Consider the following 22,301-nt stretch of genomic DNA (forward strand, 5'->3'; position numbering starts at 1 on the left):
TGTATACATTATAGGATATTTCCATGAATTGTATCATAATCATTCAAACAGTTACAAAATCATGTTGGTTAGTCTTCAAATATCCAGGGGTAAAATAGATTAAATTTTTTGACAGTGTTTGAATTTTTACGAGTCCAGATATTTATTGTATATACTTTAGTACATTTATCAGACAAATTTGTTTCAATATCTACACAACGCAAAATTAAATGATAAGGAAACCAGACAATCTTTTTACATAGTTTACTTGTGAAACATTCATTCATTCATATACAAGTCAGATTCGATCAATAGAAAAAGAGATGGAATGGCCTCATCATTTCACTATAAAGCCACTAAAGTGCACACAGCCCTCTTAAAATATTTTCCTCACTTTCAAACTATCAACAATAAAAGTCTCAAAACCTCTTAGAATTTTATAGGAGAAATTCACTACAACTGTTAAAAAAACACGTTAAACTACTAGCTATCTAATATACAATTCCTATATCAAAAAGGTAAGTGTGCACATTAGCTGGGTTTGACAGAATAAAAGTTAGAACCAATTTCTTTAAGCCTGTAGGTTTAATATTTTTCCCATAATGCAAATGTGCTGCATATACTTAGCATGCTTGTGGGATAGCCTAGCTATATAACAGAATAGGAGCAAGTGATACTAATATGCATAACAGACCAAATGTGTATCTAACGTTGTTACGGCAGCAACTTGCTTCAGAAAAAAATATATATATATCGAGATCCCAATTTCTATTAAGGTTCATATAATACTATATCTTATTTCACTTGACAGAAAACTTACAAAAGTTATATACCCAAAGAAATTATACAATTAAAAAAAGAAAAGAGCACATGGGAAGTTGATTAATAGCATTCCACTAAAATATATGCAAAAGAGCTACAATAATCAACTCGACATCACTTTCGTACCTCCCATAAATTAGAAATGATCACTTTCGTGCCTCCATAAATAAGATCATTGGTTCAGCACTTCGACCTAGTGTTCAGCCATTGATCCACTTCCAATGACAGGATGTAGTAACGGTGTTCAGCATCATCTGCGAGCTCGGTACTTCTCCGTTCGAAAGGGGGAAAAAATTGGATAGTCTCTCCACATTGCTCGAAATGATGTCAATCCCTCAGATGAACAAAATACTCCACTCCTCAACAGTGAATGTTGACAGAGTTAATGAATCCCATGTTAAATAAAAACAAAATACTTTACAGCTCCACTGAACTCTCAAAGGGAAAGGTATGTCTTTTCTAACGTTAGCCATCATATGCCAAATATGTGGTGCAGCAGGGGGAGAGAGAGAGAGAGAGAGAGAGAGAGAAAAAAAAATATAACCAAATCATAAGTTTTATCACCTGCCAAAAATGCACAGAGGCTTTCATTTTTATATTCCAAAATCACACTTTAGCCTATTACTTCAGTCAGGTTGTTGATCGAGTCAATCTGCACCGTACCCTTCACAGTTCTTCAACTACTTGGTTATCACTGGTTGTAACACACAACTTCCTCAGGTCTCGCCTATGCCTTTTCAAGTTAATTTAAGTGAAGATACAGCAATTACTATTTGCCTCAAGACCTCTTCAACGTTGATGTTAGCCTGGAGAGGAAAATAAGTGCTATCAGATTCTTCAAAATTTAACTAATGCTCAAGAATAAAACAAAGGGGGCCATTTCCTAAAATAATTCAAAAAATGAAATAATGTACTCAACATTAATGAACATATGTTCATTATAACAAATTAATGTAATTTCAGTTCCCCAAACCTTCAAACTAGCAAAAATGCTTCCATACTGTATTATTTACTTTCTATGTCTCAAATATGACTAAACACAAATAAATTATGCACCCTGTAAAAAAAACAGAACACGAGACATCAGTTTTACTACATACTCAAGACAGAAAACCATTATACCTATGAGTGTGTTCAACAGCAGCCACCACCTGATTGAGCTTCAACAGGAGCACTAGGACTAATCTTAACCCCCTGCGCAGCTCCCGCAGCACCTGACGGTGGTCCCATTCGGTTCTTTATCTCAGCAGCCATCGTCATGAAGGCCTGCTCAACATTGGTAGCATTCTTAGCTGAGGTTTCAAGGAATGGAATTCCCAAGGAGTCAGCATATTCCTGGAAATAGATACATATGTAGTTTTCTCTGAATACAATAGAATACAAAATTAAGGCTAAGTATTGGGACCTACAAGGTCCTTCAGTGCTGAAAGGGAAATTGAGATCAGAAAGGTCTGAAAGGTGTAACATGAGGAAAACCTTGGACTTGCACTAAGAACAATTGTTAGAGAGGGCGGATAGCACAGAAAGGTCTGAAAAGTGTAACAGGAGGAAAATCTCACAGTTGCACTATGAGACAATTGTTAGGAGAGGGTGGATAGCAAGATGGAAGAGAGAAACTATGAATGGAGGTACTGTACAGTAAAAGGAATGAAAGGTAATTTTCTCTGACACCTGAATAACTGACCAACATTGTCATTAAGTACACATACAAGGAGCTTGAATAGCTAAAGATTAAAATTTAATATATAGGTAACAAAGGGGATGAAAAAATGTATTGCAATTGAAACAGGGATGAAAAAATCTATTGCAATTGAAACGGAGGAGGAAAAAAATACTATCTGCATGCAAAAACACCAAATTACATATACTGTAACCCTGTTAGGAGTAAGGGCCACAAATATAATGATGTTTCCCTACTTCAGCTCAATGCATATATAAACATGTATCAAATTCAAATACCCACACAACATTAATATGTGGAAGTGGTGTTTGATGTACAATTTCTTTCATGATATTGATATCTTCCCTTTTTTTACTTCCCTAATATTTTGGTGCTTCCTCTTTCACTGGTATTCTCTCTAATTACAATTCTCCTAAACCTTGTGGAACAAGAAAATAAATCCTCAAAGTTATTCTCCTGCCACCAATACAAGACAAATTGTTTGCTGCCATACCCATTTTTCTCACTTCTAGGAACAGTCTAAAAAGCCTTTCAAAAAATATATTTACTATCTTTCATTATGCAAATTTTTTTTTATCTACGTAAACTTCAAGTTTCTAAGTTTTGGTTTAGAGAACTGAAGCCTACAAGACAAAGTCACACAGCTTGCTACTGTTTTACAAAAGACACTAATGGAGTAATTAATTCCAAGAACATATTAAACAATACAACCCTACTAGCACATCATGATCATGATTATCAAGTTTTATTTTTTCTTAGCTGAAAATGAAATGGATACATTATTCTACACATGCAAAGGTGTCAATCTTAAGCTGTACAATGACAAACAGCAGTACTGGCTACTGTGTAAACTGGCAGCAAGAGCAATAAGATGCCTGAAAATATGCCTCTGACAGCCCCCTACCCCTCACCTCTGTTGAATCTATCTTTGATAACCAATACCCTGCAGTTAAACCAACCATAATTTGCAAACACTACAAAGCAACAGATAGGACCAGAAAGAGTAGGTGCCAAAACCTGAGCTGTACAACATTACTCAATGAGTAATAAGAGTGCAGGGACAGTGTTCAAGAATGGGACAATACCTTCCAAGAAAGGTGGTAAAAGGTGAAGAACAATGGTCAATTTAGATGTATGCCAAGTAAATCAACAAGAGGTTTTTTCATAATCTGGCAAATACAGTATCATCAAGCATAAAGAACGAATGAATTTATGCCTTCTGTTTATGGATATTCAAAAGTATCTAAAAAGTAATAGATTGGCATCATGAAAGCAGGGAGTACTTGAAAGAATTAAGCAAAGGGTTCCTAGATTGATTCTGAAATAAGAGCTGGAGTCTAATAAGACCACCTTTGGATATTTTTAACCTAGTAATAGAGTAAGCTATACAGGGATATAACATTGAAGGCCATGGAGAGGCCCTCAGTGCTTATGACTGTGTTGACTGCAGAAATGAGATCTGAGGACTTTTTAACTCTCTCGCCCCCACCACTTATTATATTTCCTGTCACTGTGAGCAGCAAAAAATCACAATGCAAAAGTTTTTTTTTTATAAATAGCTTTAGCATTGTTAATTTTTATCCTAGAAAGGTCACTTTGGTCTAGTTTCTTGGCAAATGATTGACCTTTACCCTTAAATCTTCAAAATTTTATCAAGTGTTTTACTTTATAGTGGTAAAAATGAAATTTTGTATGACTTACTTCACTAATCTTGGCACAAAACTATTAGTGCAGTATTTTGAAATTATTATTGTGTAGCTTATAGGATTTTTTGTTTTCGTTTACACAGTTTTATACATTTTGGACAAAAATTTGAGAGATATTGATAGAAAATTAACAGAAAACTTCTCATGTGGCCACAAGTTACCACTACACTAAACAAGAAAGTTTTTAAATTGCTCTAGTGTTGTTAAACTTTATCCTAGAGAGATCATTTTGGTTTCATTTCTTTAGCAAATGGTATAATTTCACCCTTAAATCATCAAATTACCCCTTAAGTATAAAAAAAATATAGAGCTAAGTGTAACTGAAAATGACAATTTGCTTACCATGTCTTAGCAAATTATTTTTTATCGTATAGCTGATACAATTCCTTTTCATTTATATATAAATGTATACATATCTTTCATGGCAAAAATTTGAAATGCAAAAATTTGAATAAAAGAAACATCAAGACGGCTTGCAATTTGGCCCTTACGCAAGGCCCCAATAACACCTTTCTGGCTTCTTGAATAAACCAAAGTAGATGCTTCACAAGTCTGTTAAAATTTTCAGCAAAAAACACCTTCGGTAAACGTAAAACACCTTCGGTAAACGTAAGGGAAACAGCTGCACAAAGATATTGTTTGATGTAATATTTTTTTGATGGAAGCCTATAGAAAAGGGTGTATACATAATACAGGACAGGTGAGAGATTTTGAGAAATGTAGAGATAACAGGAAATTTACCACCTTTTGTTTACATTTTTACTTCCATCCCCAAAGAACTGATAATGAACTCGGCACCCTGAGGGGCTTCCTCCATGTTCAGTACCAGCCATCGGGGATGAACATAAAATCTTCCTCCATGTTTAGTACCAGCCATCGGGGATGAACATAAAACCATGAACTAAACACAGTAAATTTCTCATCACCTCAGTAAATTTCTCAGATTATCTCACCTTTACTTAATTGTATGCACCTTTTTCTACATTTCTCCCAATCTCACCTTTACTAAATTACAGTACAACCTTTCCTATATTGCTTAAACATAAGATATTAATTAATGATAGCTTCGTGCAGCCATCTCCTTTACATTTACCACACCTTCAAATAAGAGTTATCGCGAGAGAAACTTGACAATACACAATGGTAATTGTTTACGATATCACACGCAACTAAATGAACTTCTGACGGCTTCTTAAGGCCTGAAGTATGCCAACTCTTTGCTGGGGCCACTCAGTAAGCATTCTGCATCCCTCCAACATGCCTGGCAAAGTAACTCTTGGTAGTACGTTGGAAACTATTTTTTGGGGTTCCTTTTTTAAATATTTTTCCTAAGCATTCTGCATCGTTCCAACATGCCTGGCAAAGTAACTCTTGGTAATACGTCGGAAACTATTTTTTGAGTTTTTTAAATATTTTTCCCGAGACATTCTGTCCAATGGCACAAGAGGGAGTAAAATGCCCAGACGTAGAATTATGTTCTATTGTGCTCAAAGAGTTAAAAGCAGTGTTGTATTTTCCTAACTCAAGCTAACAACTTCGTTCCACTTCCCAACAACTACTCTTCAAGTATCCAAGCCTTTTCCCTTAATACATAAATGACATTTTAAACAAATTAACATTTTTCTACTCAGGGACACTTAAGCTTACCTTGGCTGTCTGATAGTCAACTACTTTCTTGTGAGTAAGGTCACACTTATTTCCTACTAATAGCTTGTTAACATTTTCACAGGCATATCTGTCTATTTCTTGTAGCCACTGCTTTACATTGTTAAAGGATTCCTGAAAAGATACAAAAGCATCAGTGTCATATCTTTCATTGGAACTGGAATATACAATTTAGCCCAAAGGCCACTGGGACCTATGAGGTCATTCCATGCTGAAAGGGTAGTTGATAGTAAAAAAGATTATACAGGTGTAACAGGAGGAAGCCTCGCAGTTGCACTTTGAAACAATTGTTAGGAGAGGGTGGAGAATAAGATGGAAGAATGAGAATATGAATGGAGGTACAGCCAAAGGAATGAAAGGGGTTGCAGCTGGCAGTCAAAGGGACACTGCAACAAATCTTAATGCCTAGGTGCACTGATGGCGCTACACCCTTAAGAGGGAAACAAAAGTATTAGCCTCCCCTTTCATGTACAGGAGCTTTTATACAGGGAACAAAGGGTAATTTACTGTTAAAGCTTCCTGCATTGGAAATAAAATTTTTTTAATGACTCATCAGAAGGATTATGAACCTATGTACTCTCTCAACTAATTTTGGTAAATATACCATAATTATTCTCCATCTGGCTAAATCACTCAGTAATGTACATGGTAAAAAAATTATCACCCTTACATGGAAAACAGTATAAAATGAAAACATTCCAGGCTCTTTATTTTGTCTTTGATATTTATAAAGGGTCTACATGAGACAATATGCTGGAGACTACCTCCCTCATGGTTTGAAAGTCTCTTTAGTAGTAGAGTACAGTACTCAACAGTAAGATGAGTAAGCAAAACCAGATGCCTCAAGACAAATATGTTATTAGAGCTACTATATATTAAGAATTAAAATGTACACTTACATCTATGAACGTAATCATTAAAAGCTTTCATTATAAAGATGAAATTAAGCCATTGGTTAGTTATACATATCCTAATGTACAAACCTAGCAGTTCTTGGAATAACAAAATTGATGCAAATGTGCTCCAGAAACCTGGTACAACATATAATTATCAGTTTGAACCACAGTCCATTGTTCTATTATGTATGACTGCATACCAACAAATAGACACTACTTATGTAAGCTATTATGATAATTTACACCACTACTGACCTGATCTGTAGTGTCATATACAACTATGATGCCGTGAGCACCACGATAGTACGAGGATGTAATTGTTCGGAATCGTTCTTGACCAGCCGTGTCCCAGATTTGGAGTTTGATAGTTTTACCATCTAATTCAATAGTTCGGATTTTCTGAGGGTAAAAAATTATTTATTAATTATACTGCACAGTGGAAAAACACTTAACAAGAACACAGAGGGTTACTGAACAAAACTAGGAAAGGTTCAGTGCAACTTCATTCTATAACATCTAGACGGAATGCTAATACACTAGTCTGCACTATCACATTGGGGGTTGCCAGCTACAATGGGGGGAAGGAGGATAAGATAATGTCATATTACGTATCCTGTATGTCACCTTAAGGATAAGATAACCGGCCACAACGCCAGTTTGTCATAAACCAAAAATAGATCACTTAGCTACTTCCTACAGCACTGTTTGTGAAATTCATCAGAATGTTTGGTAAAATAATTAAATCACTGCTATGCAGTAGTCTACTATTCAAATGATAGTACTGAACAGAAGAAAACTTTACTGTGGTGCTCAAACATGGATTAAAAACCTAACAAAATAAAGGTCATACTTATCTCTTGTTACTATTCACATATTCAGCTGTTTACAAAAGTGTAACCAGACCTCTTAAATGAAAGTTTTAGCCCCCTTCAGACTGGCCTCACATTTCAACACATAATAGTAGACAAACTATATTACTCCCTACAAATGGCTAGTTACACTTCAGGAACAAAATACCCTACAATAATTGGAAGCAATGTACACTGTAGAGATACCCGTGATAAAAAAATCAATTTGTCTGAAAAACTGTGAAAAACAAAAATCTTAATAAAATGGGCAACTAATCTAAACTACTTTACAAAAACAATGAAATTACAACATATGCCTTTGGATAAAATTCTTTAAACAACTTACATGGAAAAAAAAAAAAAAAAAATGCAATTCTAAATTTACTTACAAAATCTACGCCTATCGTACTGATGTAAGACTCTGTGTAGGTGTCGTCCTGTTAAAGAAAAAGAAATTAGTTTTTCTTATATGAATATATAAGTTAAGACAAAAATAATTAAGATACCACTGGAGATATATAATTCAACAAGTACATGTAGTGTCCAAAAGGGCAGGCTTAGCTGAAACATGGGCTTGCATTTTGGGAAATGCAAAAAACCAACACCATAGGAGTATGCAGGCCAAAAGTATAAGGAATACATTAGACAAAAACACTAGAAATATTAACGGAGTAAAAATGGCCAGAATTGAGCTAATGAACAACTCTTATCAGCGATTATTCAAAAGGTGGAAGTTTTCTACCTTACAAATCATTAACAAAGTCAGGAATTTTAAACGTTCACTTATTCTATTGCAATAAATTCAATGGATACTTCATGTGGCCCATTAAATCATATGACACAATTTACTTGCTAAACCAATAAAAAAAAAAAAGCCCTTAAGAAACGTTTCTTTCTCTGGCCAATTTTATGTTTGATTTACCTGAAAACCAGCGTACTGTATACCGTACTGTATATATGTAAGTGACTCGTGAAAATATATAAACGTCCTAACAATCAGACATTCAGAGCTTAGTTTATATAATCTTTCAACTTTAAAATTACTTGGTAGACCATGGAAGGTAACTCCTCGAGGATGAAACAGCGACTACGCTATCAAAAATAGAGAAAATATTATGATGTTGCTGGACTACTTCATGTAAACAAAACTAATGTTACTCAATCTCTGTAACTGTCTGATACCTTCCGGATATTACAAATCTAATTTCACCTTCGGGATATTACAAATCTAATTTCACCTTCGGGATATTACAAATCTAATCTCACCTTCAGGATATTACAAACCTAATCTCAAGCTTACTTCCACAGCAGTACACATATGAGTACTAATAATTCTTAGAAACCTTACTCTATAACTGTGTGGCTTACTATTTGACATTATGTCTGTACATACAGTACAGTATTTACTACTGCACAATGTTGTGAGTACAGTACGGTATTTACTATTGCACATGTTATGGGTACAGTACGGTATTTACTATTGCACAATGTTGTGAGTACAGCACAGCATTTACTATTGCACAATGCTGAGAGTACAGTACAGTATTTATTATTGCACAATGTTGTCGGGTACAGTACGGTATTTACTATTGCACATATTGTGGGTACAGTACGGTATTTACTATTGCACAATGTTGTGAGTACAGTACAGTATTTACTATTGCACAATGCTCAGATTACAGTAGAGTATTTATTATTGCACAATGTTGTGGGTACAGTACGGTATTTACTATTGCACAATGTTGTAGGTACAGTACGGTATTTACTATTGCACATGTTGTGGGTACAGTACGGTATTTACTATTGCACATGTTGTGGGTACAGTACGGTATTTACTATTGCACAATGTTGTGAGTACAGTATTTACTATTGCACAATGTTGTAAGTACAGTACAGTATTTAACAAATACTCCTGAAACACAAGGATTTAATATAAACACTGGTACAACTTTAAATACCCACAAACAACAGGCATCAAATATACAACTGAAATGGAATGGAGGAAGGGAAGTGTTACAAATGATTGGGGAACCTAAGGACTGGTCAAACCTCTCTCCATTGGTCAAGAGACCTGAAAAGTACAAAAATTCAACAGACCTGTCAACTCACAAGTCATCCTCGGCGTGCTAATACAGAACTACAATCATTTACAAAGGCAGGACAAAATTTATCAACATCACAAAATTCAAATGAAAACTTTTACCCAACTGTTTGAAGATTCTACATAAAAAACCAAATTTCCATTCAATATCACTTGGGAAGAGGAATGTTTGAGTATAACAATAATCTGCACTCCAGATATACAACATGCTACCTTAAGTACTCCACCTCTCATTCACAAGGGTAGAAGATTAGAAATGTGTGAACTGCTTGACAATATGCACACTTGAACCTTCTTCCATTAGTAATGAGACAAAATAACCAGGCTTTCCTATTTTCTTTAAAAACATTGTTAAAGGGTGTGCAAAAAATACAGTACTTTGACAAAAGATGATAGAACAATTTCTTATATACACGACACAACCTTCAGATAGCACACTGCTTTCAAGTTGTGCTACAATACCTGTTATGAGGCAAACATTACCAACACACAACAGGAGGAAAACCCATGGAACTATGAGTCAGCATAACAGGATGCATTCAATTTAGTAGGAGGAGAAAGCAGTTATCAAATGAAAGACAAGAGGAACAAGGAAAAAATTGGCAAAAACACCAACAAAATGACACAGTAATAAAAATTGAGAGAAATAATGGCATTAGGACACCTTAATACTTGAAAAACAAACCAAGTGGACAGGTGAAATTAATACCTGATCACAAGCTAAAAATTTCTTGGAATGTAAGAGAAAACACTGTTCTGAGATATGATGGCATTAAAGGCACATCTAAAAGCCAATGTAAAACAACGAATAACAAAGTCATTCAGAACAGTATACGTAAAAGTAAGAGTGGGAATGAAAAACTAAACAGGTGCTTGACTACAGAACTTAAAAATACTAGACTTTAATGCATACAATAGCGTAATCATACTTAGAGATTGTGACACAGAGCATGTGTAAATTATGTCATAAAAGTATACTTACAGCAAACCTTAACAGTAGACAAGACTTTCCAACACCACTGTCACCAATTAGGAGGAGCTTGAACAAATAATCACTGTAAAGGAGAAAGAAAAATTTGTTAAAAATCAGTTCATGACAAATTAACAGCTACTAAGCAAGATTTGAAATTTAGTTCTTCTAACTTTCAAGTACTGTAGACTACCAAAGAAAACTGACAAAACAATATGTGAAAGTAAACTAATTAATGGAATAAATTAATGGTTCTTACTAAACTTCACAATGCTACAATAATGGGGAAGTCATATTATTCAAAACAATTACAAAGACTTGAAATATTCATCCATTTTCATGTACTAAACGTCAACTGACACTAACTGCTCCAAGTCTACATTTCTGATCAATATTTTCCTATTGATATTTATTAACCCTTCCAGATTTTGGCCACGCCTACTCTGTGTTCCATACACCTCACATTTAGCATTCACTTTTGAAATAATTCAGTTTTAGTATTGTAGATATACTGAATCTACATATATTTTAGTTGGGATTTCTGCACAAATACTGTATGCACAAATTATATCTAATGAATTTTATCTACAGAATCTCAACAATCGAATATTGATTGACATGGCTTTGTCACTGGAATGTACATTAGTTAAATAGCGAACATACTGATTTTGCAAGGTTAATGATAGTCCACTTTTTTTTAATTAGTGGACAAATTTCAAGTTTTAAGAAATCTAGGCTATGTCAGGGGAACAAAATATTTATAGAGTAAGAAGCCTTTTCTAATTTTCACAATCCAGCTGGAACAGCACTGGTCTTGTAATTCAAAGTGTACACTTAGCCAAGGTCCACACACTATAGGAAACAGTAAAAAATCCAGTGAGGAGGCACAAAGAATAAGCAAGATGAGACAGAACCATGAAAGAAAATGTACAAGCTTTTTATAATACTCTATAGCTACTGAGGTAACAGTGAGCACATGGCTCCCACACTATCCGTTCTTATGTCAATAACAATGAACAAAGTACTCAAAAAGATTATACAATGTAACCATCATATAAACCTGCACAACGGTGATGATTAGGTAAAATTCATACACATGGCTGTAAAGATACAGAACTCAATCCAAAATCACGTTACAAGACAGGATACTGGTAATTGATTCACTGAGAGAGATTACCAACCATCAAGCAATTACTAACCTGTGACTGACCAGGATGAAAGTGGGGGCAAATAATTGCTACTTTGCCATTGAGAAACTCATGTCTCGCAGACAGACCCAAGGTCAATCAGACATGCTAGAAATGACCATATAATAGCTACAACTTTTTGGGCTCATAATATCTCGAGTTTTCAGACTTCACAAACATTATATTTACATTATCTCTATCCAAAGAGTAGTTGAAGTCTTCAATTATGTTTTGTGCATTACTGGGACATTAAATATCCATTAACTTCTGAACCGGTAGGGAAAACTTCATTACAGTTATTACCACTGATTGTAACAGATGTGGTGGTGCAAATGCATTTGGCAGTTTCTATTCTGTCAGGTGTTTTTGACTAAACCATTTGTTAAAACAGCCCTACTATATATATCATGTCTGATGGTTGCCCCTTGTACCATGTTATACAAATTTCTTCAACCAAACAGCTCTGGTGACATAAACTTACAAACGACAGATGGACAAGCATATACGTAAACAAAAGGGAAAAACTTCAATTGTAAAATATGAATGCCAAATATGAAGATTTAACCTCTTCAAGTCAAAAGTTAGGGACAAGGTTTTCAAGTTGGGTACACCGAGTTGTGATGGCAGTGTACGTATGACTTATACAAGGAGTCACAAACAATACTGCTTAATGCATACAGTACTTGCATACCTTGTACCAAGTTTGATTGCAAGTTCCTTATAGTACAAGAGACACTGCAATAACATTGTCAAGGTGACTCAGTGACAGACATGTGAAAAAATACTCCAGTTTCATCCACCTTTGTCTACAAGACTAAAAATACAACCTGTTTCCCAGTAGTTACATATTTCTGATTTGAAAGTGGTGGGGATACAGTGAGGTAAACAATTTTTCATCGGTTAAAGAGAGTGCAAATGATATATGCTAGATGTTAGGAGGGTTACGATACAGAGCACGTTAAAGTTCGAGAGCATCTGACACTAGTTCCCAAGATTTAGGTGGAAATGAAAGAGGCTTTATGGTTTTAATAGGTGTGTTGATAGATAATGACCCAGGCTATCCAATTTCATAGGGATAGTCATACAAATTCTCAACCTTTTTCTGAAACTGCATATTATGCATCTATTTGGCCATTCTTAGCTGGGTGAGGCAAACATGATGGAGAACAAGTCTATTACTAGTCTCATCATCGCCACCCACAGTGTTGATATCTCTGTCTGAAAGTTCTCGTTATACAAGCTGACTGCTTACAACAGTTGGTTAAGATTCTGTCAATATGGGTAGACCACCTTTAGTCATTGGAGAGGAAGACCTTTTAATTGGTGCTTTAACATAATGCCATTTCTATCTGGGTCTAGATAATAAACATTCTTGATTTCTTACCAAATTATGTTTAATGTTTTGTTTGCTTGTTTGCACCTAGGGACAAAGTACACTATCTTGATCATTTTGAAACTCCTCTGTTGTCATGAGTCTGATAAGGCAGACACAGGAAACGTCTGCGAGTAAAGATGGAAATACGGCTGAACTTTCAAACTGAGAGAACAGGATCGAGATCAGTTACTTCCAGGACACCTAATATAACTATACTTAGTATACAGAATAGCCTTTTATACTTGGTACTGTACTGTATATAGAATAGCCTATGGCATATTGGCTTAGCTAACTTAAGGCAAATAGACTAGAGAGTATGTTGTTTCACCTCTGAATGTTTAGGCCAAAAAAATGCTTATCGTATTATATATTTACAACAGGGATGCCAGTGCTGGGTTTTTCCATCTAGATATGGGTTTTTTTGCATCCTGTAGGTTTTTATTAGGAAAATTACTGAAATCTGGTTTTTTCCAATTTCCATAAACTGTATATGTATATATATATATATATATATATATATATATATATATATATATATATATATATATATATATATATACATATATATATATATAATATATATTTTATATATATATATATATATATATATATATATATATATATATATATATATATATATATATATATATATATATATATACATACACATACATACATACATACATACATACATATATATATATTCATGGAAAAGGGATAAAAAATTAGAAAAAATCCCCATGTCAATAATAGGTGCTGACTTAATAAAAAAAAAAAAAAAAAAAAAAAAAAAAGATTCATTAGTTGCACAAGTGGAATCAGTGGAGTGGAGTCGTGGACATCATTGTTGCACAACGCGCACCATACATAGTGCGTAGCAATAACATACGAATAGTTGAATGATTAGTGTAAACACGAATAATCTTGCATATGAATACAGCCTTAATAATGACATAAGAGTGTTTCTAGCATGCACTTCGTACATGTGTGTGTCTTTTCTAACTTGTTAGAGGGATGGGTTGGTGAGCCGAAGTTGAAGACGAACTCGGCCGATAAGATGCACAGTCCGTTAGATTCAGCCGGCCCAGTACAGTAGTCATCAGTTACACATTCGATAAAGTGCTTTTTAACGAGTTGTGCATCCATTAATTATCAACAAGAGTGAAGTTTCACCAAAGAACATGGGAAAAATGTGGTACAAACAAGCTTTCAAAGCTGAATGGTTAGAGGAACCTGAATTTAAAGACTGGTTGAAAAGCGACAGCACTAATGAAAACAAAAGCTACTGTATTTGTTGTGGAATTTCAACAATAAATGCAAATACTGTACGTCAATGTTATTGGCTCACAAGAATATAGATAAGCATATGAGAAATTTTGAGTCTGCCAAAAAAGAAAGCAGAACCAGAAAATGCAAATATTGCTAAAGGCTGAGGCATTATTTGCAGGTTTTTTGTCTGAACACCATGTTCCATTTGCACATGTAAACCATCTTTCTGATGTTTGCAAGAGAGCAATCCCAGATAGCAATATTGCCCAAGAAATAAAAGTGAAAAGGTCAAAGCTTTCATAAGTCATCCAAGACGGTATTGCCTGTTACGAAAAGTTAGAACTTAACGAAATATATCAAAGGCCAAAATTTTCTCTAAACATTGATGAAAGTACGGATATTTCTGTGACGCAAGTTTTGGCTATAGTAATCCGTTACTTTGACAAAGTAAAACTTGATGTTGCTGATGCCCTGCTTAACAGTGTTGTGGTCAAAAGTGGGACAGGAGAAGGCCTATTTAATATTGTTAAAGCTCTCTTCAAAGAAAGAAATATCCCTTTGTCAAATGTCATAGGATCTGGTAGCGATAACTGTACTATTATGATGGGGAAGAAAAGCGGGTTTCAAAGGTTGCTAAAACATTCCGTGCCGTCAGTTTTCATTCTTGGATGCGTATGCCACTCATTTGTGCTTTGTCCAAGCTATGCTGTATCAGTGTTACCATAATTTTTCTGAATCACTTTTGAAAGACCTGATATCATATTTTTCCTGCAGTAGCAAAAGGCAGAATGATTTTGCCATTATCCAAGATGATGTGGAAACTGCTCATCATAGAATTCCCAAACTGACAGACTAGATGGTTATCCAGAGCAAAGATAATAAGTATTATTCTAGAACAAAGGGAAGTTCTTGGGCTCTACTTTGTCAGATATGAAAACAGATAAAACAGATGGCACCCAGTGAATATATGAGCATTTAACTAACCATGGAAGAAAACACATGCTATGTTTCTTACAATATGTGTTGCAAAAGATAAATACTCTAAATCTTGAATTTCAATCAGAGGCTTTCAGATTACATAACCTATATTCTGCGGTGTCTCTAGAATATAAAACTACTTTAGTTTTATTTATCAAAGAAGAGATTCTTATGCAAAACAAACACTCAGAACTTGATCCCAGCAACAAACTGTTACGCAAGGACATCGAAAATATGTACTTACGAGGGAGAACAATGGCCCTGTTAAATAAGGAAAAGCTTTCCAGTGATTGTATTTGTAGATTTAAGAAGGCCTGCTTGAAATTCTTGATAGAACTATGTTCGTAAATAAAAGGGATTTTCTTTTGACGATGATGGCATAATTGCTAAGCTTAAAATCCTAGACCCAAAGGTAGCCAGCAATCCCAAATCTCCAATGTCAATTGCAAATCTAGAATTAATTTTAGTAATCTAATTTCTGAAGATCGGCTAAATGATCATGATGATGAATGTTGGAGCTTTAGATTATCAAAGGAGTTGCACCCCTTTTCTGAAAATATGAAGATATAAGAGTACTGGAATAACCTGAGTACAATAAAGAATGCTCTTGGCCAAACTAAATATGAATTGCTATCACGTTTCATGACGGACCTAACAGTTCTGCCCCGTTCCTTGGCTGAAGTCACGAGAATTTTTTCACAAATGAATTGTGTTAATACAAAAACAACAAATGCATTGAAACCTGAATCTACAAGAAATAGAATTCGTGCGACAAAGGATCACTAAGCACAACAAGACCTGCGTGACACGGGAACCAAAACAAGAATTAATACATGATCTTCAGGAAGGAACAACATACCGTAGATATTCTGAAAGGTTGAAAAGTGCGAAGACCAATAACAAAATGGCCACTCCTTATGAAATTCTGATGATGAGATAATAGATCTAAAGTAAGTAGCACTGATGTTTATGACAATTTAAAGATAGAGTAGTAGTTCCGGAGGGTTATTTGCTACCTGGTTTTTTTTTTAATGGGATCTGGGTTTACCTGAGCTTTCGGTCTAGGTTTTTAAAATTTACTCTGCTGGCATCACTATTTGTATAGAATGTGCTGGGTCTAGCCTACTTTTCCATTACCTAACTTGAGTATATGTGCCTAAGAGTTTGGTACACTCTTTGCTAGCCTACTGATCCAATTGCAAGAATTCCGGCCCCAAGGCTCTTTCACAACGCACACAAAATCGGGTAATGCTCATACTTTTCATTTATTGCCAATACACAATTCTTGGAAATATTTGGATGTCACCATGGAATTTTTACATTGAAAATATGTGAGGCAAATGAATAATGTTACACATTCACATTCTGCATCATATTTTAAAGTCCAATGTGTATAAGATCACGCTTTATGTAATTGCTGAGCAGTTTTTTTTTAACCCACAGAAACTCCCAACTCCAGATGAAATTATTTGATGCTCTCTGACACCTAGTTCTCACTACAAAACATATTAATCTTAACAATGGCTCTTGTGCAAGAACTGCCGATGACAAATGCACTAACTTAATTAATATTACATGCAAAATAACTGTATCTGGTAATAATCTTCAACTAACAAATGCCTCTCTTCCACAAAACAGTTTGGCTAACCGAGGTGAATTACTGGGACCATTAAAAGTGGAAACACTTAGCTGTGCCTTCCAACCATAAGGTAAGGAAGATGCAGTCTGTGATGTTTAGGGTAGATATAGGTGGCCCATTTGCCAGTTATGAGTCAGAGTGCAACATTAAATCTCTGAATTTATGTATTCCACTTTAATGACTTGTACTCTTGGCCAGGTTAGGATGAAAGGGGTGGGAGATGCAGCCAGGTGGGCCTTAGCACGCTGGGTTAGGCTACAGTAATGAAGGTAAGATCAGACTGCATCACTGTAGTTTAGGCTACACTATGGGTTGTGGTGCATAAAGTCGGGTTGCTTGGGGAAGGAAATATAACTTGTAATTTGTTTTTAGACCATTCAAGCAGGTGATTAAAAAAAAATATTCTTCTCCATCTCATAAACCTATTTAACAATGGAATTCTCCCTTAAATACTATATACAGAGGCTCAGGAAACTAACCCCAGTTATTTGTACCAATCACAATGATCAAATAACATACAATGGAGAGTAGGAAAAATTCATGTTCATGTGTTCAAGAATAATGTACGTTAGGGCTCCTATTACCCTCAACTGGATTGTTAGAGCAATATATAAGAAAACACCCAGATATTAGTTAAACGAAGCAAATATCAAAAGTCACCATGATATGGAAATTACCGAGACATAAGGCTACGTAACCTTGATCGCCCAGCCTAACATCGTGTGCACCATAGCCTAACCATGAGCAGCAATAGACCTTTTATCTCGATTTTAATGCTCATTATGCATCGCCGAAATAAGCTAGACATCATTTACGGCCGATTCGTTAGAGCAAAGCGTCCAAAATCACCACGTTTGTCAAACAATTGCGCAGCAGCTGATTCGTACATGACAACCCCCGTCTTGGCTCACTCAGCTGACTGTGACAGCAGCATCGCCTTTTGGTCATTTTCCCACGAAAATGAATATAATCCTTCAGCAGCGGGTATCCTATGGCGTCGAAAACATCAAGAGAAATCGATGAAAGTCCTGAAGAGGGGAGAAGGACAATAGTGTGGGATTTGCCTTTCATTTGCCAAACGTCAAAAAGCGATCAGGTGATCAAAGAGGACAGACGAGAATCGACCTTGCCACCACAATAACAATTCCCTTTTGGCGCCGTCTCACGACTATACTCACTACTCCGGATTCATGGTGGACATCTTCACGACGCTTCCTTCTTAATGTAAAAGTTGTGTGGTTCTCGGCGCACGAACAATAACACAGAGACACGGAGAATTGGTATGAAGTCCCTCCCCTTACTCGCTACAAGATGGCCGTTCTCTGTGGCGTTTGCACTGTTTCATGACGTCATGCCACATAGACACGGTATGAAACGCGCACCCGGACAAAACGAGATCTTCCCCGTCTTTCTTTTGCTTCTTGGTGCGTTTTACCCTTAATTAAACCATTTTTACTTATTTTTCCACAACAAATAGAGCAAGGACGGGGATTTTTACAACCATGAAGGCTAAAACGAGAGCCAAGTCTGCTTGCAAACTACGTCAAAAGAACCACGTAACTGAATTTCCATTGTCGAGATCGTCACTTTGAGCAAGAGCGATATTTCTGAATCATCGGAACTACGACCACATGACTCGGGACTGACTCAGAGCAAGAGCGAGAGAAATTCATGGGCTTTGTAATTGTGTCAAGTATTTGCTTAAAACGGAGAGTCGTGACGGACAAACCGTTGATAAACTTAATACTGGCCAGTCATACCTGTTACTCATTGACGTCATACCTCTAACTATACGTGTTGCCTACCTTTTTGCTTTGGTGCCCAGGTGTGGGTATTTGCGTCTCATTTCGACTATTATAAGGCGCACACGGGATCTTCCGGAAAAATTAGAAAATGGCAGGTAAGTTAAAATATTCAGGTGAGAAGTAAGGCAGAATAAATCCCGGTGTGTTCAATTTACTCTCCTCTCTCGTCATATACTTTATATTATATATATATATATATATATATATATATATATATATATATATATATATATATATATATATATATATATATATATATATATATATATATATATATGTGTGAGCGTGTGTTTTTAGCTGTAAACCGCAGGGGGCGGTTAGAAGGAAAAAATAACAAAGATATCACAACAGCCTAACGGTTCCGATTTTTTTACTCTATATTATCCTCCATTCTTTCAATGCGACCAGACCATCTCATAAACCTATGGTCCATCCCTTCACTTTCGCAAAACCATTTATACCGCTTTTTCAGTGTCTCCACAACATTTTTCACTTTTTCAGTTTATACATCCCGCCACCCCTCCTTTCTCCCTCCCCACCAAAGGCACAAGTATAGTTGCTGTATTGCGTCTCATTTAGCTAATAATAGGACACAGAGACGCAGAATCTTGCTCTAGCGAATAAAGTGCGTGTATTTATTTTTGTATACAAATATGTCCGTGCGTAATTGACTGGACCTATATAGACAGACACACACACACACACACACACACACACACACACACACATATATATATATATATATATATATATATATATATATATATATATATATATATATATATATATATATATATAAATACATATAAATGTATGTATATGAGTGTGTGCGCTCGCGCGTGTGTATGCGCGCCTGGTACCCACAGACAAGAAAGAAGTTCGACGGTGCCCCATTAACCTAAACAAAGGAATAGGACGAGGAAAAACCTCTGCTAGAGAAAGTGATTGACGCGACGCGGGGTGTATGCGTTACTTCCATAGACCCAGTGGTTTATACTGACTATATGTACGCATTCATGCATTTGCGTAGAATATACATTGGTGGATGTTCATATATACCTGTAGAAAAGGGTACCAGTACGGGCTACAGCAGCCTAGATCTGGTTTTGCCTCGAATATAGAGGAAAACAAAAAGTAACTACAAAGGTAACGGCAGACTGCTACCTGCCCTCCGCTATGACGTCACTCATGGTGCTGAATACGAATTATGGGTAGAGATGTCAAGATTCTAGAATTAAAGAGAAAGAAGTTGTTATGTATATACACGCACACACACACACGCACATATATATATTTATATATATACATATACTGTATATATAATTATATATATATTATATATATAAACGCATTTAAAGGGAAATTTAGGTATAAACAGACTACAGAGGATCTGTCACATGAAATCCCAACGATGGATGACCTTGTCAATGGGTGTGGGATTTGCAAAGGTAAAGCCCCGTAAATTATCTTGAACCCTCCCAAGAAACTCGTTCTAATATACCAAAAGTATCACAAGACGCAATACTCTGCTAAAGAAGAAAGAGAAGTTAAGTTTCGTTTGACATGTCAAACTGGAGTCAACGCAGTGGGGAAGACCTAACATCGTCTCTTAGACACCCGGGAAAACACGGGTGTAAATCAATTCAGCTCCGGGGGAGGGGGTAGATGTGGAGAATCGACTATGGATTACGTTGCATCTGTGCAAAGGTATACGGGTTACTTTTAGCGTTATAATTGTAAAACGGAGTTATTTTGTGCTTTTAGAGAATGAATCTCTTCGTATTTATTTCCAAGCCATTTAAATTCAAATTGTAAATCAGAACAAGCTTCATTTTTTTCTTAAATGGCTAACTGAGACTAGTTGTCTGAACAACACGGCTTTGTGGCGACATCGACATTAGTCTCAACTTGGCAAATCAGAGCATTCCTTTAATAATAATAAAAAAAAAAACAAGTAAGGCAGACCAAGGTTCCATTAGGGGATGCTGGTATTAAACCATTAGGTGCAGTTGTCCGAAATCTAACCGTTGAGTCAGTTATGACGCGCGGATGCACGAAAACGAGAAAGGAACCTCATCGGCAATGCATGACGCGCGTCAAAACATGGAAACGTCCCGAATAAGTCACGTGATCCTCCATCTTCGCTCAGAACCTGTCGGCAGCGCACTTATAGGAACATATTACTACCATAAACATTGGTACAAACTCGTATAATTCGATATGGATTTCGTCGCAGTTTCTCATTTCATAAAGAAATTTATTGTTATTATTATATAAATATTAGTGGAATTTGAATAATTTCTCCAAAATGACTGCAGAATAATAGATGGTCTGAGACAAGTAATTTTCGCCCTCTTGGTCAGGTGTGCAACGTCACCTCTTTGTGATATACCGCATAAGGGTCCGAATCCTGCTAAGAATGTCAGAATTACTTCATTTGAGTCTTCATTTGAATCTCAGGCTTTGTAGTGACAGGCGTAACCAAAAATTGTGTAGAAATCGAGAAGCTAAGATGGCACTGTGGATAATACAAATGCATACGTGTTTGGTAAAGATGTTTATATGACGAAAGCAAAGCATGTTAGAGTTTGTAAGTAGAAAAGTGCTTGGATAGGTGTAAGAAAGTTTGTTTGAGACAAAGCTTGGTTTGTCGATTTAGCTGTTTAACATCCTTATGGATGTACTGATGAATAAGAAAGTCAGAGACAGGATTTTAACAATAGTAGGTCTAGGAGATGGATCCTTCCACCAAGGTCTTCTCGCTGACGGCTTTCTTTCATTTTATTACACGCAGCTCATTCAAAATGATAAAAGTGCCGTTGCAAATTTAGTTGCAACAAAAAAAACTGGCATATAGAGGAAGTCTTAAATTGACGATCTGTCCATCTCGAGGAGAAATTCTAATTCGTTTAATCCTCCCTGTTTTGAATCGTGTTTTGGTCTTCAGCGGCTGACTCGCATCTTAAACCGTAGAACAAAAACACGAAACCCATTAAATCTATTAGGTGTCTTTTTCCTGCTCTCGATATTAATTTCTGGCATCGTATAGCTCCATTGTTTCATTATGCTTGCTGCATAAGATATTATTTCGTTATCCAGATCTTCCCGGACTGTACCATCTCGCGCGTAGCACTGGATGTGGAAGTTGGTTCTGATAGTCTTCCCTTTTCTTCGGTAAGATTCAGCAGCATTCAGCTTTCTCATGGTTTTCTTCTTGCTGTGACCAAGTTACGGGAATGGTCTTCCAAATACTTCAGCTGAATCGCTGGACATTCAGTTCAAACTCAGTGCAAATTTTTTTTTTTTTTTTTTTTTTTGTTAAGCAGGCTGGCATGAGTGACAGTTCATAGTTTATCACTCATTTATATTTTTCATTCTTC

At 35.8% G+C, this 22,301-nt stretch overlaps 1 protein-coding gene across 1 annotated transcript; it reads right to left on the minus strand.

Annotated features, from left to right (window-relative positions):
- Positions 1 to 229: 229 nt before the first annotated feature.
- On the minus strand, positions 230 to 18,885 carry Rab1 (RAS oncogene family member Rab1). The gene is made up of 7 exons (XM_067101489.1): positions 18,295 to 18,885; positions 10,681 to 10,753; positions 7,987 to 8,034; positions 7,005 to 7,148; positions 5,836 to 5,967; positions 1,924 to 2,136; positions 230 to 1,607 (listed from the first exon to the last, which is right to left on the minus strand). Exons 1-6 carry the CDS (start codon positions 18,315 to 18,317, stop codon positions 1,936 to 1,938), a joined length of 621 nt encoding a protein of 206 aa, XP_066957590.1. The 5' UTR covers positions 18,318 to 18,885; the 3' UTR covers positions 230 to 1,607; positions 1,924 to 1,935.
- Positions 18,886 to 22,301: the final 3,416 nt, after the last annotated feature.

The sequence above is a fragment of the Macrobrachium rosenbergii genome, chromosome 57, assembly GCF_040412425.1.
Source record: "Macrobrachium rosenbergii isolate ZJJX-2024 chromosome 57, ASM4041242v1, whole genome shotgun sequence".
NCBI classification, from domain to species: Eukaryota; Metazoa; Arthropoda; class Malacostraca; order Decapoda; family Palaemonidae; genus Macrobrachium; species Macrobrachium rosenbergii.